This window comes from Typopeltis vanoorti, chromosome 13, assembly GCF_054136105.1.
Source record: "Typopeltis vanoorti isolate ZY-2024b chromosome 13, IOZ_Tvanoo_1.0, whole genome shotgun sequence".
In the NCBI taxonomy this organism is placed as follows: Eukaryota; Metazoa; Arthropoda; class Arachnida; order Uropygi; family Thelyphonidae; genus Typopeltis; species Typopeltis vanoorti.
The window spans coordinates 88844415-88860055 of NC_143561.1; the positions used below are offsets into that span (position 1 = coordinate 88844415).

General features: G+C 34.5%; 1 protein-coding gene across 1 annotated transcript in view; it reads right to left on the reverse strand.

Moving 5' to 3' along the window:
* The window catches only part of Pdzd8 (PDZ domain containing 8), a 269988-nt gene that overhangs the window by 26953 nt on the left and 227394 nt on the right, over nucleotides 1-15641 (reverse strand). Inside the window, exon 14 of the mRNA XM_090402639.1 lies at nucleotides 4509-4603. Coding sequence (XP_090258765.1) covers nucleotides 4509-4603 — 95 coding nt within the window. The remainder of the gene's footprint in view (nucleotides 1-4508; nucleotides 4604-15641) is intronic.

The window sequence follows — 15641 nt, forward strand, 5'->3', positions numbered from 1 at the left end:
GTCGTACGACGGAGGGACTAAATTGAGCCGTCCATTCAAGGCGACGTTACCGTGCCACCTTCCATGTTTCCCTCGGAGATTCTACTCGCACAGATCTACGGAAGATATCCTCCAAAGCAATTACATTTGAAGGCCTTGATGATTAGACAAGGCGGGAACAAGTTTTAAGAGTTCAAGGACAGAAATGGTAATGTAGACTTTTGAAATACTAATTCCAGTTGTAAGAAGAGAGTGAATTTCCTGTGTGGACGTTTAAATTGGACTGAACTTAAAGAACTGTAAGAGTGGCCTACAACTAAATACATGTCCGAGACAGATTTAAGAATTGTTTGCCCAAGAGGCCGAATAGATACAAGATTATGTTAAACTAAAAGTGTAATTGTGCTGATGTATTCACTGATAGCCACGTGTATCCGAATGGCTTAATGATAATCTATGAATTGTATTTTATGATTGTATTTAAGGTTATTAAGATTTAGTATGTGTGATAAGTACGAGTTAATTAGAGCTTTTGATCTGAGTTGAGTGCAACCATATTATCCTGTTTTGAAATGTATTATAGTGTATCACTTTAAAGCTAATTAAATTGTTTCATTCACGAACTTGCCTGATCTGCCTATATTATATGAATTCAAAACTACCACTCATTAAAATACAACGAACCAAGCGGGATAAGCCAATGAATACTAATGCAATAAGTAAGCCACGACTGTAAGAAAGAAAAGGACAAGCGAAGGGGAGATAAATTTATGCTTGACCAAATAATCATTAACTCTCTAAAGGGGTCACCCTGAACAAGAATCCTTTCTACCTAGGTATTAGCTGGTGCAGCATAAATATAAATGTGTTAATACTTATAGGGTGAACTTCTTCGGATTGTTTGTTTAGGACATAGATTGCAAAGCACTGAATGAGAGAATATTTGATTGTAGAGTTTAAATTATAAGGGATAAATGTGTATAAGTAAGGTACAGTGTTAAACGAGTTTTGAATTTAAGAAAGATAGAATATTGGATTAGTTAAGAAAGGGTAGAAAAAGAGTAAATAACTAATTAAGTAAAGAAAAAGCAAAGAAGATAAGAAAAGGGCAATAACATAAATAATGGAGTCGAGAGGATAGTAAAGACAAAGGATAAGAAAAAGTCGCAACATAAATGGCGCACCCAGTAGGATTATAAAGAATAAGGAAGTTAACCTAATCGAAAAAAAAAAACATTAACACTGTTTGTGGCGCAACAAACACTGAACTCCAAGAGGTAGCTGAACATTCTGGAAATGCAATGCTTCCTACTTTGTGGTGGTTCTACAGAACTGATCATTGTCTCTTTCAGCAAGAGAATGCACCATGTCTCATACAGCTGCTGCTGTAACTGCATGGTGTTATGTCCCTATATTATGATTTTGTTTGTCTTACAAACTGCCTTCGTCTATATTCTCCTAACTTCTACTTTCAAGACATCACCAAAATTTCTACTAATATCTGAGTTCCCCGTAGTATCCCTAGTATTTGTATTTTAACTGCACCCTTTGGGATATTTAGTTTAAGATATTTTATACATAAACAGAGAAAAGGAACTCAAATATCTGAAAGTGTAACTATTGCAGTCGTGACACTATTTCTTGTTACTCAACATTAATTCCTTAAATTACCCATTTCTTAACATTAATTCCCCGCGTGATTAGGCTCGAATGTTTCTAAGCGGTGCATTGGATTAGCAATATCAGACAACTTTTTTATCATTAAACAAAAGGTTTATTATTTCTCTAAACATGGTACATATCAAAATACTCAACTAAATTACTTACACACTAAAATTAGCTTAATACAAGTAGTTGGGCTATGATTAGACAAAAGTTACTACGATCATGCCGCCACAAAATTTCATACAAAACATGAATTCACTTAACATGGAAAAAATTATTAGATTATTCAACTTCATTATTAGATTATTCAACTTCAAGTACACTAACAAAATCATTAACTACTCTAGCACATATTTATGACAATTCCGATTCTCTACACATCACACTAGGCATTCAAATTCCTCAGACTACTTGATTACTCAATTCACACTAATCAAACTCAATATTAACAAAACCATTTACTTCATTAACACACAACTATGTCATTAACTTTCCTTTTACAATGTAGTAGGCACTCAAGATTCTTAGGATAATTAATTATTCACAAATTATCAACACTAGCTAGCTTACTTTTAACACTCTCTATCAAATTCTAAAGTCCTATTATAATTTCTCCCTAATCACTTTAACAGTTCCGTATTATGATAATGGTACTTATCACAAACAACTTCTAGTTAACATAAGACAAAATTCACAATACCTGTCTTTAGCTTCACTTACGGGCCTTTACCTTCTACTGGACGAACTTGCTTGCATAACTTCTTGCAATTCAGGGCTATATAAACATCTGCGCCGTCGGCTGTACTATCCGAAACGAGGACATCGATATTCTCACAACTTCCTATGACTCTATGGTATATTTCGCTTTCTACATAGGAATACGGGAATAGCCTTCCCGCTCACCTTCGATTCCTTGTTGTGGCATGAGGATATAAGCCATATCTCTCCACTCAGGAACACCGTGTAATCCACTAGAAAACCAAACTCAAACCACTGCGACTATCCAAACGTTTCTTCTCCTCTGGCAAAAGGCAAAAAGGCCTCAAGCCTCCTTGACTATCTAAACGTCTTCCCCAAAACCCAAAAGAGCCTACTCTTCGAAAAAGCACGAGGGGGGGGGGCTACCAACCCTTTTATAGCTGCTCCCCTAATGACGCCCTTTCTTACTTCTTTTTCCCACCTCCTACTTGTTTTCTGTCTGTCTACCAATTGGGTAGCATTTGGCCGCCATACGTCATTTTGATCGGCAACTCATAACGAAGTTTCTATCCGGGTATAGGCCCTAAGCGATATTCCGTTATTTCTCTTGCTAGCCTCTATCTTAACCCCCTTTTAAACCTTTTCTCAGAATTCTACTTAATGCTTAATCTATAGCCTCTTACATAGCGTATTTCATGACTCATTCTTTTATACTTATGCACTTAACTCTTTCATTCTTAATCGCATTACTATATTAATTCTTAGTTAGCTACTTATTTAATACAAATTCCTTGTTTAGTCATAATACATCTTAATACATTCTTTTCTTTTGTTATCTTAACTAAACAATAGACCTTTACATTTTACTCAATTTATACTGGATGCAAGAATATTTTATTAATTAAATTATCCTTTTTATGCAGGGGTTTTTATTTATGTTATTTATTTTTCATGTTACACCATGATAACTGAGAATACTATATTCTCAAGATATCAGGTGTAACAATGGTTGTGGATATGTACATAACCACACTCGACTGGCCTCCACAGAACCCCGATTTCAACCCTACTGAACATCTGTGGAATGAACTGGAGCAATGGGTGAGGTCAAGGGATGTCTGCCCCATAACAGTCTAGGATCTCATTATATGCCTACAGGAAGAATGGTCCAAAATTCCCATTGATCACTATAATATGATTTTGAAAAGTATGGCCTGTAGAATTGCTGCAGTAATCCTATTGGTCATTTTGTTGCGGTCATCAGAATGAAAAAGAGGTTCTATATCTTATTAAGGTGGGTGCCATGGGTGTTTGTTCCTTACACTACGGTGTTCATTGACTTCTTTCCAAGAAGCGTGAGTGCGTGTGTGTGTGTGTGTGTGTGTTAAAAAGAAAAAGAGGGAGAATTCAGCATCAGAGCTCCCCATCACAGGGGAAGCTCTGAATTTAACACATGGATACTCTCTAACTGGCAAGCAATGACTGCACTTAGAATTGGAATGCCTTCACTACCCTGAATTCAACTGAACACATTGGCAAAGCATTGGATTCCAGTGATAGTAGTCTGGAAAACCGGAAAGTAAAAGAGACTCAAGAGAAGTAGAATAAAGAGTATTGAAAGGAATGAATATATACAGATGAAAAAGGCCAGCACCATCACTGGAAGGCCTCCTATATGACCAAATCATGCCTCACATAGACAAGGTTAGAGACTGTACTGCCTAGATAAGATAATGCACAATTGATAACCAAAAATTTAAAGCAATTTACAAGTAATACTATTTTGAAATACCAACATACAAGCAATACTATTTTGAAATCAGTGGCGCACCCAGAGGGGGTTCAAGGGACCTTCTCCTCCTCCCAAAAAAAAAAAAAAAAAAAAAAAAAAAAAAAAAAAAAAACACTAGAAAATTTTCCAAAAATCTTTGTTTAATTAAAATTCATTTGTTTTATTTATGTTGTGTCGTGTATTCTATTTCTATACTACTTATGAATTAGCGATCATTGCAGATGCTCAGTCATAGGTCGTATGTGATGAGTAGTGTATTCTCAAACTGTCTACTCAACTCCCCCCCCCAAGATTAAATCCTGAGTGCGCTACTGTTTGAAATCATATAAAAACAAATCAAATATCAAAATATAAAATAATGAATAGAACATACAGAGGACAGGTACTTTGGGCCTGGCACTTGACTATACACTTTTTATGACAGATCATGGCACACACTCGACACTGAAATGCAATCTTCAGCCATATCTACAGGAATTTAGATATAAATTAAAGTATATTTTTGCATTGGGTTATGAAATAAAAAAGTATCTAAAAGTTTTTCATTACATATTCATAATAAGAGAGAATTAAGAACTGTATTTTAATCAGAAGTTGAACACTTTTCTGTTTAACCACAGAAGTGATTATCAAACTTAAGGAATTCAAAATAGTTGAAAGAGGTGTTTGTGTATACCAGGAATAACCAAGTTTTCCATGCCAAGAATTACATAGGACGTTTTTTTAAAAAAATATTTATTAAAAACAATTAAATATAAAATAAATCTTTATTTATATTTAAATATTAAATATAAATACAGCCTATATATAGCAATATAAGATTGAATATAGACATACAAATACATATATGTACTTGTATGTCTGTGAAGAATACATATGTATTATGAATTTTTGTCCTTTATGATAAACACAAAAACCAACAGTGCATTAAGAGCTGCAGCAAACAACCTTGCCAGCCAGATGCAGCTTGCAAAGCTGAGATTTGGCCTCCACTGGTGTGTGTATATATATATATATATATATATAAACACAGTTAGGAAAAACAGCTGCAACATTTTGAAAACATAATATATCAATATTTGTTAAGAAGCCTATAAATATAAAAGATAACATTCAAGGACCAGCAATCATGAAATGCGAAATAGAGAATGCTATACGAACAAGTAAAACAGGAAAAGCCAGTGGACCAGATGGTGTGCAAACAGAATTTTTAAAATTAATAGAACCAGATAACATCAAACTTCTTGAAAAACTATTTAATAAAATATATGAAAGTGATGAATTTCCATCAGATTGGCTCAAATCTACATTTATCACTGTCCCAAAGAAACCCGAAGCGAATTCCTGTGGTGACTTCCGACTTATTAGTCTAATGAGCCAAACATTAAAAATATTTTTGAAAGTAATTCAGAATCGTATTTATAGAAAAAGTGAAGAAACTCTAAGTGAAACACAATTCGGCTTTCGGAATGGTTTTGCTACTAAAGCGGCCCTTTTCTGTACCCTAATTGATATTGATAATATTGATACAAAATATTGATACAAAAATGCATAGAAAAACAGAAATCTGTCTTTATGTGTTTCATAGATTTTGAAAAAGCATTCGACAAAGTCAGACACACTAACTTAATAGAAGTCCTTCAACAAATAAGGCTAGACGAACAAGACATAAGACTAATAACAAATCTGTATTGGAATCAGTTAGCTACCGTTCAATTAGACAACATTACCACCAGTGATATTAACATCAAAAGAGGAGTGAGACAAGGATGTGTGCTCTCACCACTCCTGTTCAACATATATGCAGAGGCAATCTTTAAAAAAGCATTGGAAGAATGTTCAGAAGGAATCACAATAAATGGAAAGATTGTTAACAACCTACGATATGCAGATGCCACCGTGCTAATTGCAGATAACATTATGGATCTCCAAAAACTCGTTGACAGAGTATACATAGAAAGCCAAAGAATGGGAATAAATATAAACATCAACAAGACAAAATACATGATCATCAGCAAACATCCAGCCTCATCAATGAAACTGACACTCAATGGGAAAAATATTGATCAAGTGTCAAGATATAAATATCTTGGTTGCTGGCTTAATGAACGGTGGGATCCAGAAATAGATATAAAGACAAGGATTGAAGTTGCACGGCAGTCCTTCATGAAAATGAGAACACTATTCTGCAATAAAGACCTAAACATGGAAGTCAGATGCCGAATGCTGAAATGTTACGTGTGGTTTATTTTGCTCTTTGGAGTTGAAACATGGACATTGAAGGCGACAACCATCAAGAAAATCGAAGCCTTTGAGATGTGGCTATACAGAAGAATGCTAAAGATATCATGGACAGAAAAAATTACCAATGAAGATGTCTTAAAATCCATTGGCAAAGCTAAACATCTTGTACAAATAATCAAGAAACGAAAAACATCATATCTTGGCCACATCATGAGAAACAGCAAATACCAACTTCTACAAACTATTTTGATAGGAAGAATTGGTGGCAAAAGAACTAGAGGAAGAAAAAGAATATCATGGTTTGACAACATCAAGACGTGGATAGGAAAGAGCAATGCACAACTGCTCAGATTAGCACAAGAGTGCAGTTTGTTCACCAAGATGGTCGCTGACCTTTGATAGAAGATAGCACAATAAGAAGAATATTAACTCGCTAAAACTTAATAATATTAAGTCGCTGACCTTCGATAGAAGATAGCACAATAAGAAGAATATTAACTTATTTACACCATTACAACTGCATAGAATTAAGGAACAAACAAATAAAAAAAAAGCCATGGATTACCCAGGACATTCTAGACTTAATAGATGAAAGAAGAAAATACAAAACCTCTCTAAATGAAGAAAGCAAAGACAAATATAAACATATAAAAAAATATGATAAATAGAAAGTGTAAAGAAGGAAAAGAACAATGGCATATAGAGAAATGTAAAGAAAGTGATCTGACAAAGATGGAGAATCGATAAAGCTTATAATATTACAAAAGGAATAAGCCAGCAAAACAAGACAAGAAGCATAATTATCAAAAATAAACAGGAGAACATGCTTATAGATAAGGAAGAAATTTCTGAAAGATGGAAGGAGTACTTAGATCTATATAGTGGAAAAGATCTAGACGGCAAGGCTATAGAAGACGAAACAAGACTTGATGTGGAAGAAATTGGTCCAACTATATTAAAAGATGAATTTGAATGGGCACTAAGTGAATTGTCATCCAACAAGGCACCAGGCACACATCCCCTCAGAACTAATAAAATATTCAGGAAACATAACTAAGTCATACCTTTTCAAGATTATAAAGGATATATATATGAAACAGGGATCATTCCCAAAGACTTTACACAATGCTCTATCATACCCATTCTTAAGTAAATAATGCAAACAAGTGTGAAAATCATTGAACAATAAGCTTAGTATCACATGCTTTGAAAATATTAGTAAAAATTATACAAAAAAAAAAGACTAACAAAGAAGGGTATATTGGCAATGACCAGTTTGGATTCAGGAAACAGCAGGGGACGAGAGAAGCAATCTTAGCTCTAAGAATGGTTATCGAAAGAAGATTTGAGAAGAATCAAAATATGTGATAGTCTTTCTTGATTGACTTGGAGAAAGCATTTGATAGTGTTAACAAGAACCAAATGTTTCACCTCCTAAAAACAATAAAGGACTAGAGAGAAAGAAGGCTCATATTTAATCTTTACAAGCACCAAGAAACCCTAATAGAAACAGCCAGCAATAAAACAAAAACTGCAATAGCAAGAATACATAGAGGTATAAGACAGGGTTGCTATCTTTAACTAATAAAGTTTAATCTCGACATTGAAGATGCAATAAATAATTGAAAGAACTAATAGAAACAAGAATTAAGATAAATGGAATTGATATTAACTGGCTACAGTTTGCAGATAATATAGCAGTTATAGCTGATAACAAAGACAAACTGAAATCCACCCTGACAAAGATGTAAGAAATTTCTGCACAGTAAAGCCTAAAAATTAATTATAAGAAAACAAAACTATTAATTACAAGTAAAGCAAATCCAATGAAAATAAACCTGGAAATAAATAATAACCTAATACAATAGGTATCCTCTTTTAAATATCTTTGAAGTCTTATTACGGAAGATGGAAGAAACCAATCAGATATTAAAGCACAAATAATCTTGGCCAAAAAAGTCATTCTACAACAGAAGAAACATTTTTACCAGTAAAGGACTTAGCACCCAGCTCAAAGAAAGGCTAGTGAAAACATACATATGGAGCACTGGATTATATGGTTGAGGCCTGGACACTAACAAAACAAGACATCAAAAAGTTGGAGGCATTTGAACTTTGCCGCTGGAGAAAGATAATGAAAATTAGTTGGACAGAAAGAAAAAGTAATGATGAAGTTCTAAATATAGTTCATGAAGAGTGGTCACTAATGAATCACATCAATAAGAGAAGAAAAAGCCTAATTAGACACCCTCTGAGGTATGGGGGACTGATTACAGAAATAATGGAGGGGACTGTAAAAGGAAAAGACCATGAGGCAGACCAAGAATTTTATGTATAAATAGCATAATGATGCTAACCAGCAGTAAGATTATGAAGAGATAAAAAGGAGGTCACAAGATAGGATGTTATGATATGCTGCTATAACTAACCAATCTTCGGAATGATGCACCAAAGAAGAAGTTCATTACAACCTACCACTAGCAAACATAACTGGTAATTAATTTACGGAATTAACAACGCATATAAAGTAAATTAATTAAAGATAACTTTAATAAATCACTTCTATATTTCGACAATGTCACATTGTCATCTTCAGGAACATAAAGATATGGTATGTGCACTACAGGAACTAACAAAGCAAACGAGGAAGAAATTAAGACACTAATTTTGTTCCTAAAGTCCTAATGGTGCCCTCTTGCGGGCTAATTTGGTAGTCTTGGCCGTTGGGCTGAAGTTCTCATAATGAAAGTCTCCCAAATTTGGGGCAGTTTCATGCACCCAAATTTGTTGAGGTTAGGAACGTTTTTTAGAGCTGCTGAAGATTCTTTGAATAATCTTTCGTATTTAAACTTGCTGCGATGGATTATTTTTGTCTTCTTCCAACGAATTTTATGGTGGGTATCTAAGGCATGGTCTGCCAGCCCAGAGCGGCTGTACTGGTGAAACCGGATGTAGTCTTGGTGTTCTGAAATCCTGATATTTGTTGTTCTGCCTGTTTGGCCAAAGTAGGACAATTTGCAGCTGCAAGGGACCTGGTATACACCAGGTAGGTCTAGGGGAAGTGGTTGGTCTTTGGTAGAGCGGATAAGGGATGCCAACTTTTTATATGGTCTGTAACAGGAAGTAAGGTCATATTTCTTGAGGATATTAGTTATTTTTTCAGAGGTGCCCTGGATGTAGGGGATAGTGATAGACTTGGTGTAGTCTTTATTGTTGAGGGGGGGAGGGGGGTTGTGGTTTTCAGGTTTTAGTATTTTTTGGATTTTTTGGATTTTTTTGGGGTTATAGCCATTGGCTAAGAAAGTGTTGAGGATGTGGTTTAGTTCCATAGTCAGGGCCTTGTCATCTGAGCAGATTAATTTTGCCCTGTTATATAGTGTTTTTATCACCCCATATTGTTGTGAGGGGGGGTGGTGGGATTGCTGGTGAATGTATCTGCCAGTGTGGGTGGGTTTTCTGTAAACAGAGAAAACCAAAGATCCATCAAGCTGGCGGGTGATTAAAGTGTCTAGGAAGGGGAGGGTGTTGTTTTCCTCTTTTTCTAAGGTGAATTGGACTCTGGGATGTTGGTTGTTTAAGTGTGTTAGGAAGGAGTGGAGTGAGTCTGAGCCATGTGGCCAAATAGCAAACACATCATCCACATAACGAAGCCAAATAGTGGGTTTTTGTGGGGCGGAGTTTAAGGCTTTTTCTTCAAATGTCTCCATAAAGAAATTGGCCAAGGGTGGGGAAAGTGGTGAACCCATGGCTGTCCCCTCTATCTGTTTGTAGAAGAGGTGCATGAAACTGCCCCAAATTTGGGAGACTTTCATTATGAGAACTTCAGCCCAACGGCCAAGACTACCAAATTAGCCCGCAAGAGGGCACCATTAGGACTTTAGGAACAAAATTAGTGTCTTAATTTCTTCCTCATTTGCTTTGTTAGTTCCTGTAGTGCACATACCATATCTTTATGTTCCTGAAGATGACAATGTGACATTGTCGAAATATAGAAGTGATTTATTAAAGTTATCTTTAATTAATTTACTTTATATGCGTTGTTAATTCCGTAAATTAATTACCAGTTATGTCTAACCAACGTATAAGTCTTACCACTACTAGCAAACAGTTACACAATAATAAATATATTGCCTAATATATTCATTAGTTTGTAACTACTAACAAGAATTTTGCTGGAATTGCACCTAATGTAACCAAAACTAAGACAATGAGTCTATTTTTATATATATATATATATATATATATATATATATATGGGAATAAATTTTTAACTTGGGTATATTGTATATTAGGATAACCAAGCAATTTTATATGCTTGGTTATTTTAGCTCCTAATCCCAAGTGTGCAAACAATTAAGTTTGCGCCTGAAACAAAGTTCAAGTCTAAAGATGGTACAACACCAGGGCAGCTCATTGTAAAGGTGGTTAAAGCTTTGATCACTATTCTTAGTATTTTCCCATAATGTAAAGCACATCTCACTAGAAGATGTATACTGCAATGCATTATGGGTGGGGTCACTACCCAGACCGGTTTCGACCTTTTTTGAGGTCTCCTCAGTGAGTAGCTAGACCCTAAATACCAAGGTTTTAGTAATACAAAGCCTTATCAACTTTAATTATATAAGTTGCAACAAGGTGTATTAAGTTTTAATAAAAATCTCTGGAGGAGATATTGATGGGAATAAATTTTTAACTTGGGTATATTGTATATTAGGATAACCAAGCAATTTTATATGCTTGGTTATTTTAGCTCCTAATCCCAAGTGTGCAAACAATTAAGTTTGCGCCTGAAACAAAGTTCAAGTCTAAAGATGGTACAACACCAGGGCAGCTCATTGTAAAGGTGGTTAAAGCTTTGATCACTATTCTTAGTATTTTCCCATAATGTAAAGCACATCTCACTAGAAGATGTATACTGCAATGCATTATGGGTGGGGTCACTACCCAGACCGGTTTCGACCTTTTTTGAGGTCTCCTCAGTGAGTAGCTAGACCCTAAATAACCAAGCATATAAAATTGCTTGGTTATCCTAATATACAATATACCCAAGTTAAAAATTTATTCCCATCAATATCTCCTCCAGAGATTTTTATTAAAACTTAATACACCTTGTTGCAACTTATATAATTAAAGTTGATAAGGCTTTGTATTACTAAAACCTTGGTATTTAGGGTCTAGCTACTCACTGAGGAGACCTCAAAAAAGGTCGAAACCGGTCTGGGTAGTGACCCCACCCATAATGCATTGCAGTATACATCTTCTAGTGAGATGTGCTTTACATTATGGGAAAATACTAAGAATAGTGATCAAAGCTTTAACCACCTTTACAATGAGCTGCCCTGGTGTTGTACCATCTTTAGACTTGAACTTTGTTTCAGGCGCAAACTTAATTGTTTGCACACTTGGGATTAGGAGCTAAAATAACCAAGCATATAAAATTGCTTGGTTATCCTAATATACAATATACCCAAGTTAAAAATTTATTCCCATCAATATCTCCTCCAGAGATTTTTATTAAAACTTAATACACCTTGTTGCAACTTATATAATTAAAGTTGATAAGGCTTTGTATTACTAAAACCTTGGTATTTAGGGTCTAGCTACTCACTGAGGAGACCTCAAAAAAGGTCGAAACCGGTCTGGGTAGTGACCCCACCCATAATGCATTGCAGTATACATCTTCTAGTGAGATGTGCTTTACATTATGGGAAAATACTAAGAATAGTGATCAAAGCTTTAACCACCTTTACAATGAGCTGCCCTGGTGTTGTACCATCTTTAGACTTGAACTTTGTTTCAGGCGCAAACTTAATTGTTTGCACACTTGGGATTAGGAGCTAAAATAACCAAGCATATAAAATTGCTTGGTTATCCTAATATATATATATATATATATATATATATTGATCCCACCCATGAAAGGTTATCTGCAAACTCGCACAATTTGTAATGTGGGTAGGTTAAGGATATTTTTTTTTTTTTTTAAATCAATTTTATATATACACACACATATATTTTTATTTTTTTATTATAATTACAGCTATTATAGCCTGTTTTTGTTTAGGAGTGTCCCTTATTTTAAATACATTGGCTATTATTACTCAAAAAAGGGGTGTGTGTGTGTGTGTGTATATATATATATATATATATTTTAGAGCATTATGGGTGAGTATAGAAGGCAATTATAGCAGAATAAAATTTGAGTAATAATAGCCAATGTATTTAAAATAAGAGACACTCCTAAACAAAAACTGGCTATAATAGCCATAATTATAATAATAGTGTTTAAAAGGAGTAGCATGGGAATTTTCCCAGAAACTATACCTAATTAATTTTTTTATTTACATAGTCTGGAAACCCTGTTCTAGATATCAACCATTGAACTTTTTTAAGCCACTTCAGGCCTCCAATAACCAGAATGGTGGTCTCATGCTGGGTGATGAAATTCATCTCTCACCTAAAGACAATCACAAACATACATGCTCACGGGAGGATTCAAACCTGCAGCTGTTGGTTGGAGAACGAGTACACTAACCATTTGGATAACCAAGCTGGCAATCTGTTAATTGCATGCATTTTCTGGATGATACATCAAATTTGCAGAAGCAAAAATTTTGTTATCTGAGAAGAAAGGCTCTGCAAATGCAATTGACAATTCTTTTGAAGTGGGTAAGAGTCTCCAAGAATTGGTTAGGTTCTGCTGCATCCAGAGCATGCACTGATCATGAAATTTGGTGTCAGTTTTTTTTATTTTTTTTTTATTTTATTATTTTTTTTTTAAGCTCAAGAAAGTAATGATGGGTCCATCAGCAATGGGTAATTAGCATTCTCAGTCAATTCATGATCTGTACCTAATCACAGTTTATGTCAGTTGTGTGTGCACATGCACAATACATGCCTGTGGAGTCTCTTTTTCTTAGTTATTTTATTATTTTAAATCATTCTTTGAGAGACTAAATTGTAAAGCACATAACATTCCAAATAATGTCAATAACCACTGCAGAGAAGAAAATACTCTTATGCATTTAATCCAACACTGAAATGTCATAAAAATTGTGATTCATTCCAAGTCTGACTACACTTTTGGTAGTCAGTTGAAATCCTAAAACAAAAATGATTAAAATAAGTGGAATAAAAATAGAAATCAGTTACTTCTGCTGTGTCAATATCAGTTTCTAGTACCTTCTGTAAAAGGATATTTAGGGAGAGCTATGAAAATAAATAAAGAATTACGCAGACCACAGTCAAGAGTTTTCAGAAATTCTTGACTGCTGATATGTGTAATTGTCAATTCAAATGCATTAAGATGCATGAATTTTTATTATAAAATTCAAATATTCTTCAAGCTGCACAGAACAAAACAAAAACTCATTTAAGAAAACACTATAAGAGCAAAAATAATTAAGATTTAATGAGAGTTATGCTTCTAAAATTGTATTATTTAAGCAATTTTTATATCTATTACAATCATTATATAATTATGCATAAGTATCATCACTATCATCAAATTCCTCATATGTACTCTCAAAGAGGGCACATGATAGGAGTACATGACAAGTTGCATTATTATTAACTTTCTCGTTAGATCTTAGATTTCAGTCTTCTAAGGGAATTCTAAATGTATTAATCCATCTAAAGCTTGGTTATCCTCTAGTCTTTCTTATCAAAAACCTTTCCCATAGCATTCTGTTTTACTGATGCCACCTATATGTGAATGAAGATATCAATAAGGAACTTGACAATGTCAAGTTCCTTATTGATATGTTCATTCACATACTCATTATAAAGATTAATGGAATATATACAGTACACAAAGATTTTAACAAATGCTTTATCAATGCTATATTTTGTCTCAGTCACAGCATCTGGTAAACAATATTAAAATTGAAAAAACACATACAAAATTGCACAAAACAATAAGTGGAACAGATTAGACTGAAAGCCTAAAGTCCTACTAGGGTAGGCCTCATGGGTTCTATTGGCTGGCCTTAGTTGTTCAGCAGGAGACCTAAGAATTAAAGTTTCCCAAATCGTGGGAAGTTTAATACAATCATATTTATTAATATTAGGTTGGTCTTTTAAATCTGCTGCAGATTCTAAATAAAGTCATTCAAATTTGTATTTGTTTGATTTGATTTTGTGCAAGACATCCAAAGAATGATCAGCTACGCATGACTCACCATACTTATGGCAGCAGATATATTTCTTATGTTCTTCTAGGTAGATATCAGCAGATCTCCCAGTTCGGCCATAATATTTTAAGTTGCAAGAACAAGGAATTTTGTAAACAGCTTGAACAGAGAGAGAAGGTAAAAGTTAATTGAGAGAGAGAGCAGACAAGAACAGTCAGCTTCAGATGAAGTTTGAATGCAGTGCAGAGATTGTACTTTATTTTACAGTTCTGGCTATTTTTTCTGAGGTGCCCCAGATATAAGGAACAATGATAGCATTGCTATAGCCAGAATGTTGAGAGAGATGTGAGGAGATGAGGGTAACAATTTGTTGATAATTTTGGTATTGTAGCTATCAGACAAGAAGGTCTAGCATATAAAGGAGAGTTCAGCAGTAAATTCAGCCTGAGTAGAAAAGAGATTGGAAGCTCTATTAACAAGGGTTTGGATAACACCATATTGTTGATAGTGAGCGGGGGGGGGGGGGTATAAGTGGGTTTTGTAAACTGAGAAAGAAAGGATGCTATTGGGAAGATGTGTGATTAGAGTATCTGGAAAAGGCAGGCTATTATTATTTTTCTATAGTGAACTGGATTCTGGAGCACTGTCTATTGAGATGGAGGAGGAAAAAGTCTAATGCATCTGAGCAATGTGGGAAAATAGAGAACACATCAATGCATCTTAGCCAGACAGAAGGTTTGAGAATAGCACTATCAAGAGCATATTTTTCAAAATGCTTCATATAATAGTTGGAGAGAACCCATGGCTGTACCCTCAAATCTCTACATAAATGGTATCTTTCCAAGTGAAGTAGCCAGAACAAATGTTAAAATGAAAAAGATCAATGATATCAAGGGAAAACATTTTTTCTATTGTCTTTGCCTGATTTATGGAGAGAGAGGATTTGGCTGTTAGAGATTCTTCTAGGGATGAAACTTGAGAAAGGATGTTTGCTATGTCAAGACTGATATTGTTTGTTTATATTTGCTGTATTTATTCCATTAAACCTCATGAGTTCAAACCAGTATGTAAGTCCAAATAATCAATTATTATACTACATGGAGTAGGTAGAGCACACAAAGCTAAATGGT